Genomic DNA, 24408 nt, shown 5'->3' with positions numbered 1-24408 from the left:
TGCATTTTAACAGCTTCCCAGATGAAGCGGTTGCTGCTGTCCCACACTTTGAGAACCCATCTTAGAAGAGTTAGATTCTTGTTACATACTGGAGTTCAGCTGTGAGTAGGGCCTAAGGAGAGGAATGAAAATTAGTAGAAGACAGACACCTCTAATTCCTCTCTTTTCAAAGGTAAAGTGAACTGGGATCTACCACTGCATTGCTCATTCCCTATTTTGGTAGCCTTTATTTTACAACTTGAGAAAATAAAGGCTCTTTAAGGGTCATGTGAACAGCCCAAAGCTGATTACACCGGTGGTTTCTTTGCTCCAGCAGACCAACCTCTCCACTACCTCAGCACAGAATCTCCAGTTAACCCTGATCGGTTTCTTAACCTTCTCTCCTCCCCTGCCCCGCCCGCAGCGTCTTGACGTAGTTGCACGGACAACGTGCACCCACATTCAAAGCCCACAGGGGGCCGTCCTCGGTGATGCGCCGCAGGTGCTGCGCAGGCGCAAGCAGCAAGGCGCTGGAGCCGGTGTCATGGATTGCGTCAACTGGGTGGTAAGTGAGGATCATCAGCATGGCCTCTTGGGGAGTGTGACCCTGCGGTCATGGAAGTGGAGCTCCGCACACCACTTTTTTTCCTCCTGGCTCTTCACAGACATTCAGAGGCCCTCTGTCGTAGGGGCTTCGGCTGTTCTTCGCCTCCGTGTTGGAGGACACGGATTAGAGCCAGTAGCTCACCTGGAAGTTGGATCTGGCTCTCATCACAAGAGCAGATGTCCCTCCTCTTCTCCTTCTCGCTTCTCATCCAAACTGAGGTCCTCTAGAATACGGATGTGGGATGGTGGTTAGAGGTGGAATGCACCTTAGCCCTTCCAGTTTCCTATGTGTTTAGAATTACTAAATTCAGTTGTACTTTTAATTGTAGCCCTTAATTTTAGTATGGCCGCTGTTGATTCTAAGCTGTATTATTTACCTGATACAACAGGTAATGTGATACTTTGTTACCCCAACGCATATTTTTAGAGGTCTCCCTCATCCTTCCATTTTCCCATCCGTAAGTATCTTAATGTGTAAGTGTAGAATTGAAATTGATAAACGGAGACGTTGCTCTCCTACCGCTAAGGAGTACCTAAACCTCACATGAGAATTGATAGGTTAAATGGCCTTGTGAGACTTTCTATCAATCTTAAAAACCTGAATTAAAGATAAAGGCAAGGAGTCATGTTGATTTTCAGTTCATTTCAAGTCAAAAGTTCACATTTGGTTAAAGGCAATGTAGTTTGTCCAGATCTGTGGTATTTTATGGGTTCCACCTATACATATACAGCATAAAAGGGTTCATGTCTTGAGAAAAGTTATTATCATAATGTGTATCCATTGTCTGATTTTAGTGTGTTTTAAGATATGTAAAATAATTATACTTGAATTTACCATGTATACCATTTGATTATAATGAAGATAAACATAAAGTCTAACTGTAGTCCTAGAAGAGAAAGTACGTTCAGTTCCTACTTTGCTTTTGAAATTTTGTGTCGTAATGGGTCATTTTTGATGGCTGCTGTTACATTCTGAGGGTAGATCTTAAAAGATGTTTTTATCCCTATCAGTTTTTCCCCCTCGCTTTAAATGTGATCACACTAGCTGAGACCAACACCGAAGCCTCAATTTAGCACTCCTTTATCAGGGTAAACTGTTTTAGAAGAAGTGACTAATCTAGAGCACCTAATCTTACTGTTTATATTTGTGAATAACATATTACTTAAAATATTGTTGATTGGCTTATTTATAGGCTTACCCTTCGTCCTCAGAAGGATAAGTGTAAAGCCTAACTACTCTTGGCATGAATGTATTTATTTACTGAGTGGTATGAAAAAGCAGTCCTTGAATAACAGAATTTTCAATTTGGCCTGTTAATTGCTGAAATAAGAGCAATTCAACTACATTCCTATTTTGTCATTTCCTATCAGTCCACTAGGTCAGGTCAGTATTGTTAGAATACTTAGCGTGGCTCTTTTTTTTTTTTTTTGCATTTATTAATTTTTAAATTTTATTTATTTTTAAATTTTATTTTATTTTTTGGCCATGCTGTATGACTTGCAATGAATCTTCATTCCTTGACTAGAGATTAAACTCATGCCCCCAGTAGTGAAAGCATTGAGTCTTAACCACTGGACTGCCAGGATTATGGTGGAAGTGAAGCGCAGTTTACATAGATTTGAAGGACTGAGTTTATTTCACAAGGGCTATTTTTCTATTGATATTGACCAATTTTTAATCTGATAAAAATCTGCTTTTAGAATGTTACTTACTCTCTGCAGACTATGGAAGGATAAGGTTCATTTAGTTTCTTAGTTTCTGTCCCTCTTAGATTTTTTTGTTGCAGTTTACTTGACCATGGTTCAGGATATCTTTTGGATTATGTGTGTTTTGGAAGTGGGAAGCACTTTGGTGACTATTGTAAATGCCTGCCCCAAATTTATGAGTTGGAATTTATTTACATTTGTGGAAATAATAAACTCTAAAAACTCTCTTTTGATCTGTTTGAGAAAAGAGTAAACTGAAAAACAAAAGGTTCATTTCCACCTGCCTTAAATTCATTTCCTTTTAAAAAGGACTGGGGAGGTTAAATACTGACACAGAAGTCAGGGAACATAAAAACAAGCATACATCTTGATGAGATTTGTACCTTGTATTTTCTTGTAGTATTGTGATTCAGGGCTTCCCTGATGGCTCAGCAGGTAAAGAACCTCCTGCAATGCAGAAGACCCAGGAGATGCCAGTTTAATCCCTGGGCTGGGAGGATCCCTGGAGGAGGAAAGTGGCAGCCCACTCCAGTATTCCTGTCTGAAATGTCCCTTGTACAGAGGAACCTGGCAGACTATAGTCCCTGCGGTCACAGAGAGTCAGACCTGAGTGAGCAGCCTACACACTCATTGTGATTCAGCCTTATAGATAGACTGAGACTATGGATCTGAAATTAACACAATTTATGAAAAGCTAAGACTATACTGGGAATAGGATGCATTTAGTGAAAATCCTTGTGGTGGCTTTTCTTTAAGTGTAAGATTAGAAAGTGTACATTTCATGTTTTTTAAGGCTGGGCATGCTCAAACTTGAATGTAAAACTTTTAACAATTGCTTTTATGTAGGCTAAACTTTACAGATCTGTAATTGAAGATGTGATTGAAGGAGTGAGGGATCTCTTTGCTGAAGAAGGTGTGGAAGAACAAGTCTTAAAAGACTTGAAGCAGGTTTGTAGACAGTAAAAGTTTCTGTCTTTTGTTTTTTCAGCTTAAAAAATGGTTAAACTATAATTCAGAGCTCTTAATTAGCATTTAACACTTACCCACTTATTGAGATTTCAGTTGACAATTTAAAAGTTAAAAGAATAGCAGTAAATATCCTAATTTTTTTTAAAGCAAACATTTTGTTTCTCTCTGCAGCTCTGGGAAACAAAGGTTTTGCAATCTAAAGCCACAGAAGACTTCTTCAGAAATAGTGTTCATTCACCTCTGTTCACTCTTCAGTTGCCACACAGCTTGCACCAAACATTGCAATCATCAGCAGGTTGGATACAGTTAGTAAATTAGTAGTATTTGTCTTTGTAACAAATTCTCTTTTGGTGGTGGTTTTGAATTAGGGTAATATTCTTAAGGTAAGAGGGCTTGGACTTCAAAAATCATTGTTAAATAAATGAATGCAGGATAAGTCATAACTGCCATGTAATTATTGATAAGAAAATTAGGTTGTTTAAACTATTTTTCTTTTTTTTAATTCTGTAGTCCCAAAAGGTGACAAAGCCATACTTCAGAAGAACAGTTATATAGTTCATGGGCTATTGGGAGTGCCCTCTGGTTATTTCAGAAAATTTAATTGGCTGTAGTCAAGGAGTAATCCAGCCATCGTTGGTAAAGAAGCAGAGGGAAAGACGGGTACTTGCAAGCTTATGCACTCTTTTTTCTTGCTGTCTGTATGTATTATAAATCTGCCATTGAATTGGAAGCAAAATGGAGCTTTTGTGAAGATGGCTAGAAATGGACCTTACATGTATTGTCACTAATCTTGATCCTAGTGAATCTAGATCTCTGCTTTTAAGGGAAATATTTGTCCATAATATGTCTATTAGTTTACACTGGAAAAGATTAGCTGTTAGCAATACTATTATGTCTTTCTAGCCTTTATTTCTTTTTTCTCCCCTGATTCTTACGATCATTATGCTGTCCTGATATATGTATGTGTATACATTTTCTTGTTGATACACAGATACACAGAGAAGCAGGCAGTTAGAGACACTGACAGATGCAGAGGCACACACCAGCAGACACGCCTAGATACAGACATGCCCAGACAGACACACACACACAAAGTAGGTTTTATTTGATTTAGCTGGAATTTGATAGATTAATGTCTGTAAGGGTGGATTAAATTGTCAGTACAAACTGGTGTGGGCCAAGGCAAAGGGACAATAGTAAGTAGGCTTGTACCTTCTCTATAACAAGATGAGAGAATTCAAGTGTGGTAGCAATTATAACTTATAAAAATGAAACCAGCAAAGAGTGTTGAGTTACCAAACAGCTTTTATCTGACTCTGTGCTTAAAATGTAGAATATTGCGCTGTAAGAGTTAGCCATAGCAGTTTTAATTACTTAGTTGACACACTGAAACATTTTCCATCAAATTTTTTTTTTTGGCTATGCTTTCATTTTTAATTTTACTGTTTTATTAGGGCATTCCTTTTATTTCTGCCTTTAAATAACATTCTTTTACTCTTTTTTCATCATTAAAGAACTTTAAAGATTTTTTTCCTTAGGAGTGGCTTGGAGTGTGGTCAATGTGGAGGAGTAATATACTTGACTGAATTTTATCAAAAGTGTAGTTCTTGAAAAAAGAATAGCCAGAACACTTCCACTTTCTGTCATTCAAAATTGCAATACTAGATTTTGCCGCAAGATGGTAATATTACCAATGATTTAAATCACAAAATAGTCTTGCAACTAATGTATCTAGCTGACTTTCACTCAACACTTCATTCTAATTTCTTTCTTAGAGGTTAGAATAATAGACATAATTACATTTAAACAAGATAGTTTTTCTTATTCTCTCCTGCTTCATTCATAATGAAGTGAAGAGGAAGCACGTGTGTCCTGTAAAACTGCACTATAGGCCTTACTGCCTTCCATCTTCATTTCTAGGTACTCTAGTGCCTAGTAAATAACCTCATAAAATTGGAAGTGCTTTTTATGTCTTCTCATTGTATGCTTTTAAAAGCCTGATTAAGATAACCTAAATTTCTACAACCTTTTCATCTCTTGATAACAAGTTCTAATTAAATCTACAATGGAATAAGTCATTTGCCTTTGTCTATTCCACAAATTTTATTATGTTTTCTTTGACTGTATTATCCATTTGTTTAATAATTTGCTGTATCTTCAATTGTCAGCTTTTTTTTTCTTTTTTTTAGGGGGGGTAACTCAGGAATGCTTTACACTTTGAAATCGAGAACCTCAAAGTACTTTCCTTTTGGGTTATAGATATCTGGCATATTAGAAGTTAAAGCTGAGACTTTTTAAAATGTTGATATATTAATTTAAAAAGTGATTGCATGTTAATATATATTTGTTTAAAATAACTTTTCTAGAACAAAAAGTATTTAGTGGGAAGATAGGTATTGTTTCACTTTTCTGCAATTCTAGTTAATGTCTGGCTTAATTCAAGACAGCTGGATTCTCATATCTATTTCTAAATTTAGTCTGTTTTGATATGTAGTTTTAGCAAAACTACATATAAGACGAAAATCTAATATTCCACGATTCAGTTCAGTTCAGTTCAGTCGCTCAGTCGTGTCCAACTCTTTGCGACCCCATGAATCGCAGCACACCAGGCCTCCCTGTCCATCACCAACTCCCGGAGTTCACTCAGACTCACGTCCATCGAGTCAGTGATGCCATCCAGCCATCTCATCCTCTGTCGTCCCCTTCTCCTCCTGCCCCCAATCCCTCCCAGCATCAGAGTCTTTTCCAATGAGTCAACTCTTCGCATGAGGTGGCCAAAGTACTGGAGTTTCAGCTTTAGCATCATTTCTTCCAAAGAAATCCCAGGGCTGATCTCCTTCAGAATGGACTGGTTGGATCTCCTTGCAGTCCAAGGCACTCTCAAGAGTCTTCTCTAACACCACAGTTCAAAAGCATCAATTCTTTGGTGCTCAGCTTTCTTCACAGTCCAACTCTCACATCCATACATGACCACAGGAAAACCCATAGCCTTGACTAGACGGACCTTTGTTGGCAAAGTAATGTCTCTGCTTTTCAAAATGCTATCTAGGTTGGTCATAACTTTCCTTCCAAGGAGTAAGCGTCTTTTAATTTCATGGCTGCAGTCACCATCTGCAGTGATTTTGGAGCCCAAAAAATAGTCTGACACTGTTTCCATGAAGTAATGGGACCGGATGCCATGATCTTCGTTTCTGAAGGTTGAGCTTTAAGCCAGCTTTTTCACTCTCCACTTTCACCTTCATCAAGAGGCTTTTGAGTTCCTCTTCACTTTCTGCCATAAGGGTGGTGTCATCTGCATATCTGAGGTTATTGATATTTCTCCTGGCAATCTTGATTCCAGCTTGTGTTTCTTCCAGTCCAGCGTTTCTCATGATGTACTCTGCATATAAGTTAAATAAGCACGGTGACAATATACAGACTTGACGTACTCCTTTTCCTCTTTGGAACCAGTCTGTTGTTCCATGTCCAGTTCTAACTGTTGCTTCCTGACCTGCATACAGTTTTCTCAAGAGGCAGATCAGGTGGTCTGGTATTCCCATCTCTTTCAGAATTTTCCACAGTTTACTGTGATCCACACAGTCAAAGGCTTTGGCATAGTCAATAAAGCAGAAATAGATGTTTTTCTGGAACTCTCTTGCTTTTTCCATGATCCAGCGGATGTTGACAATTTGATCTCTGGTTCCTCTGCCTTTTCTAAAACCAGCTTGAACATCAGGAAGTTCACGGTTCACATATTGCTGAAGCCTGGCTTGAAGAATTTTGAGCATTACTTTACTAGCGTGTGAGATGAGTGCAGTTGTGTGGTAGTTTGAGCATTCTTTGGCATTGCCTTTCTTTGGAATTGGAATGAAAACTGACCTTTTCCAGTCCTGTGGTCACTGCTGAGTTTTCCAAATTTGCTGGCATATTGAGTGGAGCACTTTCACAGCATCATCTTTCAGGATTTGAAAGCGCTCCACTGGAATTCCATCACCTCCACTAGCTTTGTTCGTAGTGATGCTTTCTAAGGCCCACTTGACTTCACATTCCAGGATGTCTGGCTCTAGGTGAGTGATCACACCATCGTGATTATCTGGGTCGTGAAGATCTTTTTTGTACAGTTCTTCTGTGTATTCTTGCCATCTCTTAATATCTTTTGCTTCTGTTAGGTCCATACCATTTCTGTCCTTTATCGAGCCCATCTTTGCATGAAATATCCCCTTGGTGTCTCTAATTTTCTTGAAGAGATCTCTAGTCTTTCCCATTCTGTTGTTTTCCTCTATTTCTTTGCATTGATCGCTGAGGAAGGCTTTCTTATCTCTCCTTGCTATTCTTTGGAACTCTGCATTCAGATGCTTATATCTTTCCTTTTCTCCTGTGCTTTTCGCTTCTCTTCTCTTCACAGCTATTTGTAAGGCCTCCCCAGACAGCCATTTTGCTTTTTTGCATTTCTTTTCCATGGGGATGGTCTTGATCCCTGTCTCCTGTACAATGTCCCGAACCTCATTCCACAGTTCATCAGGCACTCTATCTATCAGATCTAGGCCCTTAAATCTATTTCTCACTTCCACTGTATAATCATAAGGGATTTGATTTAGGTCATACCTGAATGGTCTAGTGGTTTTCCCTACTTTCTTCAATTTAAGTCTGAATTCCACGGTTAGATAATTGAAAAAGCAGGAGTATTTTAATAGCTTTTTCAGGTAATTTGGTACTAAGGTAAAACTCAACAAGTGGTAGCTTTTGAGAGATTAGGTGCAAAGTAGAATCAATATCAGTGGACTTTTTGAAACCATATCAGTGGACTTTTTGTTAAAGTTCCCTGGTGTATCTTGCACTTTGAATGACTCTTTAACCTATGTGTAATTTTGTAACATATGTTGATGACTTGGAAAATGTTGGTTCACTGAGTTAAATATTTGACACATTGTTCATGATACAGGATAAAAAGTCATTATCATCCCCCCACATCTCATCAGAAAAGTGTTCTAAGTATCAGAAAGCAATGAAGCTCACTGTTGTGGATATAGTTTCCAAAATTCTAATTTTTGCTTGAAAACTTGAATTTTATCATTCCTAAACAAACATTGTCAGTTTGCTTTTCTTTGAAGTGATGGGCACACTTAGTTCATTTTCAGAAAACTGCCATATACCCAGCTTTGAAGAAGCATGGTTACTGTCAGTTTTTCTTTCAAGTGAAAGTAGTATTTCTTGAAAAAAAGAAATTAGCTATGTCAGCTCCCAACTTAAACAATAGCACCATTGCATCTCATTGTACTTCCTTGTACTTCTGTATGCTACAGAAATGCTTTATATGTTCTTCCAGTTTCCTCATACAGAATATTAAAAGGAAGTATACTTGAGGGTTGAAATTTAGTAAAAATAATTATTTATAGTTACATTAAGGAACTTCTTGGAGAAGGAAATGGCACACCACTCCAGTACTCTTGCCTGGAAAATCCCATGGACAGAGGAGCCTGGTAGGCTGCAGTCCATGGGGTTGCTAGAAGTCGGACACGACTGAGCGACTTCACTTTCACTTTTCACTTTCATGCATTGGAGAAGGAAATGGCAACCCACTCCAGTGCTCTTGCCTGGAGAATCCCAGGGACGGGGGAGCCTGGTGGGCTGCCGTCTCTGGGGTCACACAGAGTCGGACACGACTGAAGTGACTTAGCAGCAAGGAACTTCTTAAGTGAAACAGTTTTGTTGTTGTTGGTTTTATTTATTTTTTAGTTGTGAGTGAACAGCCATGGAGAGTAAATACAGTGAGCACTAGTAGGGTTTGGTGCTTCCAGGCTTACTTCATGTGACGGTGCCTTCAGTTTTAATCACTGTGGCTTTGTGCCACAGTGCAGATGTCAACAATACCCTGCCCCAAATGCTCAGGCTTGTGAATGTGTATGAATGGTGAATTTAACTTGTGAATTTAGTATCAAAATTCAGTAGGAACTGCATGAAACTTTACTATAAAATTTTGTTCGTTCAGTTCTTTTGATGACTATAAAGAAACTCTTAAAACTCTCTTATAGCTTTGTTTGATTTACATGAGTAGAGAGAATTATCCTCTGGGATTTATTTCAGAGTATTTAAAAGGGGAGAATTGTTGCTATTTTTCCTCAAGAAATTCTTTTAATTGCTGCAGACAGTATGTTAACAGATTTTTGTTTCCTCTCAGGCTGTGACTTAAGCTGTACCAGCCTAAGCTTTGCTCACTTCAGCTAATTAAGACTAATACCATTGTGTTCCTGCCACTCCAGTTCTTTCTAATTGAGCCTTTCTAAAAGAATGCCTGCTAATAAGCAAAGCCATAGATGGCAGAGGATAAAAATAATTTTGTACCTCATTAACTATCAGTCTCTGTAGCTTCACTTCTGTTGTCTTAATGTGACAAGAATGGTTAGTTAAAAAAATTTGCTCTTCCGAGCTGTTTGTTGTGTGTGATGGAGCCACTCTATGTCAGAAATGGATCTTTGGGGAAGTGAAAGTGAAGTTGCTCAGTCGTGTCCGACTCTTTGCGACCCCATGGGCTGTAGCCTACCAGGCTCCTCTGTCCATGGGATTTTCCAGGCAAGAGTACTGGAGTGGGTTGCCATTTCCAAGTCTTCTTTAATACAATATGTGAAAAAAAAATGCCTGCTTAAACATGCAAAAATGTTTTCTATTTCATTAAAGAAAAGAGATGGTCTTCTAACAGTCAGGTTCAAGGAGATACAATGAACCTTGAGATAAGGTTTAAGGTTATATTGGTCAACTAAGATCCTTCTAGTAACTGTTTCTTAGACTGATGTTTAAATAAATTTTATTGAAGCATAGTAGATTGAAAATGTGTTAGTTTCTGCTGTACAACAAAGTGAATCAGTTATAAATATACATATATCCACTGTTTTATAGATGCTTTTCCCATATAGCAGAGAAGGCAATGGCACCCCACTCCAGTACTCTTGCCTGGAAAATCCCATGGACAGAGGAACCTGGTAGGCTGCAGTCCATGGGGTTGCTAAGAGTCGGACACAGTCGACTGAGTGACTTCACTTTCACTTTTCACTTTTCCCATATAGGTCATTACAGGGTTTTGAGAAGTTTCCTGTGCTATACAATAGCTCCTTAATAATTACCTATTTTATATGTGGTAATATGTATATGTTATTCCCACTCTCCCAATTTATCCCTCCCCCACCTTCTCCCACCCTAGTAACTGTAAGTTTGTTTTCCCATCTGTGACTGTATTTTGTAAATAAGTTCATTTGTACCATTTTTTTGGATTCCACATATAAATGATATTATATATTTGTTTTTCTCTGTCTGACTTCACTCAGTATGACAATCTCTAGGTTTCCATGTTGCTGCAGATGACATTATTTTGTTCTTTTTTAGACTTATTTTTAAACAATTGCATTTAAAACCATTTGGCCAACCTTCTAGATGTACAATAACCAAAGGGACAGTTAGCATAGGAAATTGGTGCAAATAAAGATAAATGAGATGACAGGTTTAATGCAGGTTGAGTTGGTGTTCTTCTAAGAATTTATTGTCATATTTTTCTTCGCAGTTTACCTGAAGTACTGCAGAGACTTCAGGAGACATGTTCTTTTAGATTTACTCTTAAAACTGTGTATCTGTGTTTGCTTAATTACTTGACTAAAGTACTATAAATAAATTTTCATGAAATAAATGAATTGAAATTTCTTTTGAACCTATTAAAACTTAGAATGGTTTATGGTAGTTTACATTTTTGGTTTTTTTTGCTCAAAGTATAGTTGCTTGGAAAAATGCCATAAAATTACTTTTTTCTGTTATGAAAAGTTGTGATGGAGGTACATTGACTTCCTAAAGACAACCTAGCTGTTTTCTTATGGACTTCTATAGTACAATATACTTGATTGCAGTGGGATTTTCTTTTGGTACTTAAAGACTTAGTTGTAAAGTCTTTATCTGAAATTGTTGGGAAAAGATATGATTAACTATTTTTACCTCACTTGGAATCAGAAAGTATAGAATTTATCATGGTTGAAATGTTAGTGATGGAAAGCATTAAAAAAAATAAGGTATATTTAGAGCAATTTTATTAAATTGGTAAAATCTAATGACTACGTAATATTTATTTTGTTTTCTATACAGCATCGTTTGTTATTCCTGCTGGTAGAACTCGTCCCAGTTTTACCGCAGCAGAACTGGTATGTAGCTTATTTAAGATATATTTTTAAAAGAGATGCCCCAGTTTTAGTGAATGGTGGCTGAAGGCTGGGCAGAGATGTAATTTGTAAAACTTTAGTTGAGTGAGGAAAGATGTCGTAAGGGATGGGAAGACAAAAATAGCTTCTATAATATAGGTGTTGGAAAAAGTCAGGAGTTTCAGATGTAATATTTTCTCACCAACTTTTCCTATCTTCCAGAGCAGTTGTTAGCATCTGCCAAGACTGTACCTACAAGATTAGGAAATTTCTAAAGTTACATTGTATGGAGTTTTAATACACTGTATAATGTTACATACTTAGTGGTTCCTAAGTAGATGATTTTGATCTGCTGCATTTTCTGACTTTTTCCCCCCTAGCGTTGAGGCACATCATAGTTCTTCCTTTTATTTAAGTGGAATATTTTGGTTATTTTTTACCTTTGTATAATAGAGGTCGGTTTTCCCCCTAGGATTTGGGGACAGAAGATAAAATTTAAAACTTACATATAGAAAACTGAGTAGTTTTCAGGTGGGGAAAAATAGAACTCTTTCTCTCTTTTTTTTAAGATGGCTTAGTGGTAAGAAATCCACCTGTGAATGCAGGAAGTGCAGATTCCATCCCTGGATCAGGGACATCCCCTGGGGAAGGAAGTGGCAACCATTCTAGTATTCTTGACTGGAGAATCCCATAGACAGTGGAGCCTAGTGGGCTACAGTCCATGGGGTCGCAGAATTGGACACGACTTAGCAACTAAACAACGACAAAAGATGATATATGATCCACTAACTGTTCTTCATTTTCTTTCAGCCCATGAGTTACCTTTCTGGGGTACAAGATTTTTGTTGTTGCTGTTGTTTAGTCGCTAAGTTGTGTCTGACTCTTTTGCGACTCCTTGGACTGTAGCTCTCCAGGCTCCTCTGTCCTTGGGATTCTCCAGGCAAGAATACTGGAGTGGGTTGCCATTTCCTTCTCCAGGGGATCTACCCAACCTAGGTATAGAACCTGTGTCTCCTGCATTGGCAGGCAGGTGCTTTACAGCTGACTCACTTAGTGGACCATTTATTTCTGTTTCTTCATTAAAAACAAAAATCATAGTCCTTACCACAATTTTTAGAAAGGATGGTGCTGCTTTTGATAGGATACCAGTGAAGAAATATTTATATCTTTGGAATTCTTGGAAATAAGTTCTCATTAATGATGGGCTTCCCTGGTGGCTCAAATGGTAAAGAATCTGCCTACAGTGCAGGAGACCCAGGTTTGTTCCTTGTGTTGGGAATATCCTCCAGAGAAAGGAATGGCTACTGACTCCAGTACTTGCCTGAAGAATTCAATGGACAGAGGAGATTGGTGGGCTACAGGCCATGGGGTCACAAAGAGTTGGACTTGACTGGAGCAACTAACGCACACATGAAGAGTAAAATCAGATTTAGAAAGTAAAAAGTGATAGGGCCCTACAGGATTGTATCCCAAAGGTAGCTGTTTTAACTGTATGATATATATCCATTTAGACTTCTTCATTAAAGAAAGTTGTATTAATTTTCACAGTAAAAGTAGGATCATTCTCTGGACTATTTCTGTCATTTCTTTTTTCTAAACTTAGTAATATAGATGGCCCTTTTCAATGCCAGGTAAATATTGATTAGCCTTAGTGGATGTGTCACAGTTTAATTAACCAGTCTTTTGTTTATGGACATTTAAATTATTGTTAGTATTTTTCTAATATGGACTTACATTGGTGATACTTGTAGATAATGTTTTGGTGTGTTTATGATAATCAGGTAATTGGGATAAATTTCTGGAAGTAGAATTTCTGAGTCAAAGATAATGCATGTTTTTAGTTTTGGTATATACTGCAAAATTGCCGTCCAAAAGGATTGTACCATATATGCTCATATAAGCAGTGGTGTGAGAGAATATGATTTTTATCATATTCTAGCAACACTGGGTAATATTAATCAGTCTTTTAAATTTTTGCATGTCAGATAGGCAAACATATTTCCTTATCTTTTCATTTAGTTTTTAAAAAATTTTAAAACCCTAAGGTCTAATTATTCTAAAATAAAAATGATACACTTTAATCTGCTTTAAAATAATATTAGTGATCAACTTACAGACTAGAGGACTCCTATAAACAACTGTGGTTCTTATATTTGACATCTTGAGGATCAGTACCCATTTTAAAGCTATGCTGTGGGCAGATTTTATGAGTCAGTGTTCATGTTATTTATGAAGACTTACTGACTTCATTGCTAATAGCCATAGGAGGAAATTCCTTTTATTTTTAATGAGATGATCTACATCAAATATTAAAAAGCTGTTTTACTCAAGAGTACTCAGCCCTAATGTTGGGTTACTATTGTCCTGTTGACCTTAATCAGATTTTTTTTGTATCCTCTATGAGATCAGGAAAAAAGTTTCAAGTAAAGCCTCTTTCTAACTTTCGAATGTAAAATTCTCATATCTAGGGCACCTCAAACTCCAGTGCAAGCTTTACTTTTCCTGGTTATCCTATTCATGTACCGGTGGGTGTGACACAGCAGACTGCATCTGGTAAGAGTATAGTCTTATGAATATTTTGTTTTTAGCATTGGTACTGACTTCTGGATATTAACTTCCATGAGTTTAAATTAACTATACCTCAAGTCATTGAAGTTATAGGAACTTTTGATAAGCCTTACTTTAAAGTAATAATAAATAGTAGTTGTTATGAAAGCAAGCTACTGCAAAAAACACTAAGCCTCTCTATTAAGACAGGCACTAAGCTTGTCCCCACATTTCACTTCCAGTTCTCTTTCCCAACATTGTATAAGATGCTTTGTGTAGGTTTTCTCTAGTTTAAGCTAGTTTCCGGAATTTTTATACACATGTCCCAGCTAGGTCTAATCAGGAAAAACTAAAGATTAGATTTATCAACCTTTGCCTCCTTTCTTATTGGAGATTGTATCAGAATATTTGAAAAATTTGGAGGTTTAACTTGTGTCTGCTTTTCAGAGAACTGTTTCTTTATTTGAAAGAGAATCATACCTATTTTTTTTTTTTTGGTCATTACAGAGTTTAAGCAAAGTACCTGACTCAGTGTTCAAAAAGTAAATGTCTTTCTTCTTTTTAGTATTATTTTAAGGAAAGAAGGGGAAAATTTGTTAACTTTTGAAATTATTAAATCCTTTTTGGACAGCCTTGTCTTATAGTTGTTCTATGGTATCTTATATCTAAAGTATACATTCTCCATGACTAGGTTTCTTAAAAATCCCAATTTAGGTTATTAACACTGTAATTTATTACACAGTGGGAAAGGCTCATGGAATAAATATTGGTGGCCTGTGTACGTCTCCAAATGTGCCATATAAGCAATAGTGGGAAAAGCCTAAAGTTAAAGCAAGATATATTTAATTTTTTGAAATAAGAGTAATAGATTATTATGGTAGAAGACACACAAAAAAAATCTGGAAAAAAAAACTCCTAGAGATAACCACTGTTAACCTATTGATATATTTCCTCCTGGCCTCCTGTGCATGAGATTGTTTTTTTAAAGGAGATTAGGATTCTGTTATACTTACAGTTTTGTTTTCTCCTTTTAAAGCTCACCTTTATAAAGTCAGTGTACCATTTATGGTGACACAGACTTCTGAAAGAGCAAGTATTCTTCAGCATCCAGTTCAGCAAGTATTTCAGCTGCTTGGGCAGCCGTCAATAATACAGACCAGTATTCCACAATTAAACCCGTGTTTTCTTCAAGCAACTACTGAAAAATCACTGAGAATGGAAACTGTGCTCCAGCAACCTATAGTTCTTCCTTCTGAGACAGTGGATAGGAAACATTTAGAAAACACTACCAGTGATATTCTTGTACCTCCTGGAAATGAGCATAAAACCATATCTGAAGCTTTATTGAATCAGCTGGTAAGCTCTCAGTACATCAGCTTTCCAGGTGGTGTATTTATTCCACAGGTCTCTCAAACAGATTCCATTGTGGAGCCAGTGCTCTGGGTTTCAGCTCGCATGACTCAAAATCTGCATGGGCCCCTTTCCACTAGCCCTCAGGGAGCTCAGCACCAACATGTGCTTGAGGCTCAGCCTAGTGTTCTTAAAAACAGGCTGTGTGGATGTGATTCTGTAAAGCAACCAAGAAATACAGAGGAGCCCAGCAGCCTACCTGTCTCAGAGAAGGTAGTACTGTGTTTAACTTACTGATATTAACAGATAAACAGTAGCCAGTGATTAGATGTCCTGAGTGGCTTTTTTTTTAACCTGTAACATTATTCAAAAGTATGCTTTGCTTTTTCGTTTAGAAGATTGTTTCTTTATTTTCTTTAAACACACCTATCAGTTTTTAAAAGTATTCATGCTCAACATTTCTAAACTTTTAGTTTTCATGAATGAATTAGAATATTTCTTTGAAGAAAATGCATTTGTTTTAAGCTTCCCTGGTGGCTCAACTGGTAAACAATCTGCCCACAGTGTGGGAGATCTGGGTTCGATCCCTGGTTTGGGAAGATCCCCTGGAGAAGTGAACGGCTACCCACTCTAGTATTCTGACCTGGAGAATTCCATGGACTGCATAATCCATGGGGTCACAAAGAGCTGGACATAACTGAGCAACCTTCACTTTTCAATCTGTTTTATGTTTCCCTTACATTGTGAGGATTGTTTTTGTGTGCAGATAAAGTTTAAGATTCAGAAGTGCATCCTAGTAATTAAATGAGTATTTTGAGGTAATTCATTAAATGTTCAAAAGAGATCCAAAGTCTTATTTCTTGTTCTACCTTTGTGCTTAGTCACTCTGTTCTACATAATTTTCCTAAATTTCCGTATGAAAGTTTTCTCTGCAAGAGGAAGTATCTTTCTGGTAGATATTTTGTTTCTCTGCTAAAATACTAATTTCTTTTGGAATTCAAACCACTAAAAAATAGCTCCTAATTAACTTTCCATATTAAAAATAGGTTCACATTACTAATTTCCAAGGAATTCATAGTGATTGCAGAAAGATTCATAGAGAATTTTGCATGGTAAAATTAAAAAATCTTGTGTTATTTTTTTTTATGTATGCATTTTATTTATTTTTTTTCTTTCTTTCTTTTTTTTTTCAACTTTACAATATTGTATTAGTTTTGCCAAATATCGAAATGAATCCGCCACAGGTATACCTGCGTTCCCCATCCTGAACCCTCCTCCCTCCTCCCTCCCCTACCCTCCCTCTGGGTCGTCCCAGTGCACCAGCCCCAAGCATCCAGTACCGTGCATCGAACCTGGACTGGCGACTCGTTTCATACATGATATTATACATGTTTCAATGCTATTCTCCCAAATCTCCCCACCCTCTCCCTCTCCCACAGAGTCCATAAGACTTATCTATACATCGGTGTCTCTTTTGCTGTCTCGTACACAGGGTTATTGTTACCATCTTTCTAAATTCCATATATATGTGTTAGTATACTGTATTGGTGTTTTTCTTTCTGGCTTACTTCACTCTGTATAATAGGTTCCAGTTTTATCCATCTCATTAGAACTGATTCAAATGTATTCTTTTTAATGGCTGAGTAATACTCCATTGTGTATATGTACCACAGCTTTCTTATCCGTTCATCTGCTGATGGGCATCTAGGTTGCTTCCATGTCCTGGCTATTATAAACAGTGCTGCGATGAACATTGGGGTACACGTGTCTCTTTCCCTTCTGGTTTCCTCAGTGTGTATGCCCAGCAGTGGGATTGCTGGATCATAAGGCAGTCCTATTTCCAGTTTTTAAGGAATCTCCACACTGTTCTCCATAGTGGCTGTACTAGTTTGCATTCCCACCAACAGTGTAAGAGGGTTCCCTTTTCTCCACACCCTCTCCAGCATTTATTGCTTGTAGACTTTTGGATCGCAGCCATTCTGACTGGCGTGAAATGGTACCTCATAGTGGTTTTGATTTGCATTTCTCTGATAATGAGTGATGTTGAGCATCTTTTCATGTGTTTGTTAGCCATCTGTATGTCTTCATTGGAGAAATGTCTATTTAGTTCTTTGGCCCATTTTTTGATTGGGTCATTTATTTTTCTGGAGTTGAGCTGTAGGAGTTGCTTGTATATTTTTGAGATTAGTTGTTTTTCCGTTGCTTCATTTGCTATTATTTTCTCCCATTCTGAAGGCTGCCTTTTCACCTTGCTAATAGTTTCCTTTGTTGTGCAGAAGCTTTTAAGTTTAATTAGGTCCCATTTGTTTATTTTTGCTTTTATTTCCAATATTCTGGGAGGTGGGTCATAGAGGATCCTGCTGTGATGTATGTCAGAGAGTGTTTTGCCTATGTTCTCCTCTAGGAGTTTTATAGTTTCTGGTCTTACGTTTAGATCTTTAATCCATTTTGAGTTTATTTTTGTGTAAGGTGTTAGAAAGTGTTCTAGTTTCATTCTTTTACAAGTGGTTTGTGTTATTTTTTTACAAATGTAAAATGTCTTACAGCTAACTCCACTTATACAATTTAGTGACATATGACAAATAATTGAAAACTTGTGTCTCTGACTAATGATTTAGTAGTCCTTTAGAAATGCTGTACAAATCTGTAGCAATATAGTAGTTAACTGCAACCTTAATACTTTTCTAGATAAAAGGGAAGGGTATAGTATAAAGTTTACTATGAAAGAGAAAGTCACTCAGTCATGTCTGACTCTTTGTGACCCCATGGACTGTAGCCTGCCAGACTCCTTTGTCCATGGAATTCTCCAGGCAAGAATATTGGAGTGGGTTCAGTTCAGTTCAGTTCAGTCCCTCAGTTGTGTCCGACTCTTTGCGACCCCATGAATCACAGCACACTAGGCCTACCTGTCCATCACCAACTCCTGGAGTTTACCCAAACTCATGTCCATTGAGTCAGTGATGCCATCCAGTTATCTTATCCTCTGTTGTCCCCTTCTCCTCCTGCCCCCAAATCCCTCCCAGCATCAGGGTCTTTTCCAACGAGTCAACTTTTCGCATGAGGTGGCCAAAGTATTGGAGTTTCAGCTTCAGCATCAGTCCTTCCAATGAACACCCAGGACTGATCTCCTTTAGGATGGACTGGTTGGATCTCCTTGCAGTCCAAGGGACTCTCAAGAGTCTTCTCCAACACCACAGTTCAAAAGCATCAATTCTTTGGCGCTCAGCTTTCTTCACAGTCCAGTTCTCACATCCATAATGACCACTGGAAAAACCATAGCCTTGACTAGACAGATCTTTGTTGGCAAAGTAATGTCTCTGCTTTTGAATATGCTATCTAGGTTGGTCATAACTTTCCTTCCGAGGAGTAAGCGTCTTTTAATTTCATGGCTGCAATCACCATCTGCAGTGATTTTGGAGCCCCCCAAAAATAAAGTCTGACACTGTTTCCACTGTTTCCCCATCTATTTCCCATGAAGTGATGGGAACGGATGCCATGATCTTAGTTTTCTGAATGTTGAGCTTTAAGCCAACTTTTGCACTCTCCTCTTTCACTTTCATCAAGAGGCTTTTTAGTTCCTCTTCACTTTCTGCCATAAGGGTGGTGTCATTTGCATATCTGAGGTAATTGATATTTCTCCCGGCAATCTTGATTCCAGCTTGTGCTTCTTCCAGCCCAGCATTTCTCATGATGTACTCTGCATATAAGTTAAATAAGCAGGGTGACAGTACACAGCATTGACGAACTCCTTTTCCTTTTTGGAACCAATGTGTTGTTCCATGTCCAATTCTAACTGTTGCTTCCTGACCTGCATATAGGTTTCTCAAGAGGCAGGTCAGGTGGTCTGGTATTCCCATCTCTTGAAGAATTTTCCAGTTTATTGTGATCCACACAGTCAAAGGCTTTGGCATAGTCAATAAAGCAGAAATAGATGTTTTTCTGGAACTCTCTTGCTTTTTTGGTGATCCAGCAGATGTTGGCAATTTGATCTCTGGTTCCCCTGCCTTTTCTAAAACCAGCTTGAACATCAGGAAGTTCACAGTTCACGTATTGCTGAAGCCTGGCTTGGAGAATTTTGAGCATTACTTTACTAGCGTGTGAGATGAGTGCAACTGTGCAGTAGTTTGAGCATTCTTTGGCATTGCCTTTCTTTGGAATTGGAATGAAAACTGACCTTTTCCAGTCCTGTGGCCACTGCTGAGTTTTCCGAATTTGCTGGCATATTGAGTGGAGCACTTTCACAGCATCATCTTTCAGGATTTGAAAGAACTCCACTGGAATTCCATCACCTCCACTAGCTTTGTTCGTAGTGATGCTTTCTAAGGCGCACTTGACTTCACATTCCAGCATGTCTGGCTCTAGGTCAGTGATCACACCATCGTGATTATCTTGGTCATGAAGATCTTTTTTGTACAGTTCTTCTGTGTATTCTTGCCATCTCTTCTTAATATCTTATGCTTCTGTTAGGTCCATACCATTTCTGTCCTTTGTTGAGCCCATCTTTGCATGAAATGTTCCCTTGGTATCTCTAATTTTCTTGAAGAGATCTCTAGTCTTTTCCATTCTGTTGTTTTCCTCTATTTCTTTGCATTGATCGCTGAGGAAGGCTTTCTTATATCTCCTTGCTATTCTTTGGAACTCTGCATTCACATGGGAATATCTTTCCTTTTCTCCTTTGCTTTTCGCTTCTCTTCTTTTCACAGCTATTTGTAAGGCCTCCCCAGACAGCCATTTTGCTTTTTTGCATTTCTTTTCCATGGGGATGGTCTTGATCCCTGTCTCCTGTACAGTGTCAACTAACCTCCATCCATAGTTCATCAGGCACTCTGTCTATCAGATCTAGTCTGGAGTGGGTAGCCGTTCCCTTCTCCAGGGGATCTTCCCAACCCAGGGATCAAACCCAGGTCTCTTGCATTGCAGCTAGATTCTTTATTGTCTGAGCCACCAGGGAAGCCCAAGGTATCCTATAGGGTACAGTGAAGGATAATGAACAAAGAACATGTTTATCAGAAACCATTTGACTTATTATTAGAGTATTTCAGATGTTTGATGAAGCCTGTTCAAAATCTTTTAGCAAGTGTTTTTAGTTTAGTTTGGTATAATGTATTAAGGGCTTCTCTAGTGACTCAGATGGTAAAGAATTCACATGCAATGCGGGAGACCTGGGTTTGATCCCTGGGTTGGGAAGATCCCTTGGAGGAGGGAATGACAACCCATTCCAGTATTCTTGCCTGGAGAATCCCCACGGAGAAAGGAATCTGGCGGGCTACAGTCCATAGGGTCGCAAAGAGTCAGACATAACTGAGTGACCAAGTACACACACTAAGGGTAAAATACTTTTTGAGCATTTTTTATCATATTTTCACAAACCATATAAAATTTAAGAAATGTAGGATAAATTCCTAATTATGAAACAGTTGATTTTGAGAGAAAATGACTGTAAGTGTTTTCATCACTTATAATTTTAGAGGCATTTTCCTCCTGGGCTCTGACCTTTAAAGATTTCTGGAGTGATGATTCAAGGACTTATTCTGCTGTCACCTATTAGATGTCATCTTGTACTTTGTTTTGATATGGAGAAATAGATCAGTTAAGGAAGACTAAGCAAGGATTGTTTAGAGGGTAGTGGTTAAGAGCTTAAGCACAACAGGTTCAAATTCCAGGGTTGCCTCTTAAAAGCAAACTATGTAATGTTGCTCTTTAAAATTCAGTGATTGCTGTAGACTGGGCATAAAACCAGCCTCATAATTTTTAGAGTTATCAGAGATGTTTATGGAGTTTTTAATAGCTTCTGTCACCATGATAAGATTTAGATTAGTGCTGTTACGCTTTATGGGCATGTGACATATTGGATAATGGTTCATACAACTTGTTGGTTGATTTAAAATATATCTGTATTTAAAACACAAACATTGAAAGGAATTTAATTTATATTAAAATTTTTTTCCGTAGGATATCTTAAAATAGTAATCTGGTAAAATTTATACTAATATAATTTTCAAAAAAGTTTATAAATAACTCTTTATAAGTAGCTTTCAGAAATTCTTGTTGCTGAAAACAAGTTACAGTTAGCCCTTCGTGTACAATTAGCCTGCTTTTCCTGTGTAGACTGCCAAAGATCTTAAGTTTTTATGTAGGTTTAACATCATTACTGTTGCATAAAATATATTCCTGACAGTTTTTGACATGCTCCTATTTTAAGGTGCATATTATTGTATATTACTATGTTAAGTTTTTCCTCAGTGGAGGAATTTTGTTTTCTAATCTTACAATGCTATAGAAAATTAGGAACTCAGGTTTTCATTGTAACTCCCAAAAGTAGAAGGAGAGAAATGGGTATGATGGTGTATCTTCTCCAGCTCCTTTTCATCTCTTGCTTCTCTCCCCACCATCTTCATTGTCCCTCTCCCAAATATTATTTCTGCTGCCTTCTCTTTTACCTTTCTGACTGCTTCTTCTTATCTCCTTCATGACTCCTCTTTATCTGCCCTTCCTGTTTCCTAAAGGTTCTATCCTCAGCTTGTTTCTTAGTTCATGTTTTCCGTGGGCAGTCTCATGCAATATCATGGTTTTAACAATGATCTTCTTATTGATAAGTGCATTTCCAATCCTCTTATTCTCTTGAGCTTCAGTCTCCAACTCGATGGACATGAATTTGAGTAAGCTCTGGGAGTTGGTGATGAACAGGGAAGCCTGGCGTGCTTACATGGGGTAGCAGAGTTGGACACGACTGAGTGACTGAACTGAACTGAAAGTATTGAAATCATATAGAGTCTGTTCTCTTATCATACAGTGGACTCTTAAGCAGCAGAGGGGTTAGGGACCCTGAGCTCTCTGCAGTGAAGAGTCTATGTACAAGTTTATAGTCAGCCCTCTGTATCCATGAAAGTGAAAGTCACTCAGTTATGTCTGACTCTACAGGAGTGGGTACCCTTTCCCTTCTCCAGGGGATCTTCCCAACCCAGGGACCGAACCCAGATCTCCCTCATTGCAGGCAGATTCTTTACCAGTTGAGCCACAAGGGAAGCCCTTTGTATCTATGGATTCAACCAATCACAGATCTTGTAGTACATATTTATTGAAAAAGATCCATGTGTAATGGACCTGCACATTTCAAACCTATATTGTTCAGGGGTCCACTGTATAGCATACGATTTACCATTTTAACCATTTTTTAGGTGTACAGTTCAGTGGCATTAAGTATGTTACGTTGTTGTGCAGCCATCACTACTGTGCATCTCTCGAACTTTCTAATCATCCCCCAACTGAAATTCTGTACCCATTAGAAAATAACTTCTCATTACCCCCTCCATTCAGCTACTGGTAACTTCTATTCTACTTTCTGTGTCTATGAATTTGATTACTCTAGGTACCTTGTGTGGAGAAGGAAACAGCAACCCACTCCAGTATTCTTGCCTGGAGAATCCTAGGGATGGGGGAGCCTGGTGGGCTGCCGTCTATGGGGTCGCACAGAGTCGGACACGACTGAAGCGACTTAGCAGCTGTAGCAGCAGCAGGTACCTTGTGAACGGTGTCATACAATATTTGTGCTTTTGTGACAGGTTTATTTTACTTAGCACATTTTTAAGGTTCATTCATGTTGTAGCATATAAAGGAATTTCATTCCTTTTAAAGACTGAATCATATGATTTTTGACATCCTTTAAAACCAAGTATTTCTGGAGTCTATTCCCTCTTCTCCATCTATTGCCTTAATTGTCTCTCACTTGGGATAATATAGTTTCTAACTAATTACTAGCCTTATAGTCTTTGCGGGTTCTTATTCCACTCTTCCCAATCCACCCATCCTAGAGCTTAAAAGATTCAGGGATGAGAAATGTTTTGGATTCCTTTTATATCCCTTAATAACCATGTGAGTTGGGCAAGTTTCTATATCCTCATTTGTAAATAAAGATAATCATATCTACCGTAGAACTGTGATGGTGGGAAGATTATGTGAGAAAATCAGTGTGAAGTGCTCAGCAGTGTACTTCCTAGCACATGGTAAGAACTCAGTGCACATTTGCTATGATCTCTGCTCCTCTTCTCTACCATAGATTTACCCAGCATACAGCCCGCTTGCCATGTCACTGATTGCCCATCAAGCTACAGGATAAAATTTAAACTCCTTGTGAAAAAACATTAATAGAAACCTTGATTAAATACTGTTGGGAGACCTACAGGGGGCACTCTTCACACCCAGTGACGATGGCAGAGCCCAGCCAGAAGAAAGACCCCTCTTGTTTCCTGACAACAACTTAAGCAATGAAAAGCAGTGGGATCTTTGTTTACTGCAGCTTTCCCAACTGCCTTCTTTCTATACGCTCTCTTACCTCGAGGGGACTTGCGCAAAGCCTCCCATGGTTGCACACCCCACATCTCTGCTGATCCTGAGTAACCCTGTCTCTGCTGAGAAATCCCTGGCAGTCTCCTTCTCCTAGGCCAGCACTCAGTGTGGCGCACAAGGACTCCATGTTTTCTGCGTTTCTTTCTTACTCTTCCTTCCTTTCATACCTACTGCTTTATTGGGAACAACAAACCACGAGCAATTAGCTGTGTTGACTTTGTTGTTTCCTGCCTCTCTTTGGTTTTGCTGTCCCCTCAGCTTTGTGCCTGGATTTTTCTCCCACCATCCTTCCTTATGGTTAATTCCTACTTAGCCATTTATTACTTTCTCCAGAAGTCTTATTTTAATACCTTTCTACCTAACCACTCCCCTTTTATTATTAGCTTGGATGTATCTCTTCTGTATCATCATAGCCCCTTAAGCATGTATCTGTCATAATGTAGTTAAAAGATATGTTACAATGTCCTCTGTGCATGGAGAGGTATATTTTATTAATATCTGCGGACCCAGCACCTGAGCGGGAAAGATATATATGTATATTAGAATATAAACTTTAAAAGGGAGGATCTGTGACGAGTTTATTTGGCTCAATAATTCTCAGCTCTGGCTAAATATTAGAATTATTGTGTGCATGCATGCTAAGTTGCTTCAGTCATGTCTGGCTCTTTGTGACCCTCTGGACTGTAGTCTGCCAGGCTCCTCTGTAGTTGGGATTCTCCAGGCAAGAATACTGCAGTGGGTCACCATGCCC

At 38.3% G+C, this 24408-nt stretch overlaps 1 protein-coding gene across 1 annotated transcript in view; it reads left to right on the top strand.

The window, feature by feature from the left end:
* Window positions 1–411: 411 nt before the first annotated feature.
* The window catches only part of GTF2A1L (general transcription factor IIA subunit 1 like), a 45999-nt gene continuing 22002 nt past the window's right edge, over window positions 412–24408 (top strand). The window contains exons 1-6 of the mRNA XM_070379608.1: window positions 412–544; window positions 3139–3240; window positions 3433–3556; window positions 11362–11417; window positions 13883–13967; window positions 14998–15317. Of these exons, the coding sequence (XP_070235709.1) occupies window positions 524–544; window positions 3139–3240; window positions 3433–3556; window positions 11362–11417; window positions 13883–13967; window positions 14998–15317 (708 nt within the window). The 5' untranslated portion in view covers window positions 412–523. The remainder of the gene's footprint in view (window positions 545–3138; window positions 3241–3432; window positions 3557–11361; window positions 11418–13882; window positions 13968–14997; window positions 15318–24408) is intronic.

Source organism: Bos mutus, chromosome 11 (assembly GCF_027580195.1).
Source record: "Bos mutus isolate GX-2022 chromosome 11, NWIPB_WYAK_1.1, whole genome shotgun sequence".
In the NCBI taxonomy this organism is placed as follows: Eukaryota; Metazoa; Chordata; class Mammalia; order Artiodactyla; family Bovidae; genus Bos; species Bos mutus.
Note: the sequence above shows the minus strand (reverse complement) of the source record. Positions and strands in the feature narration are given on the sequence as shown.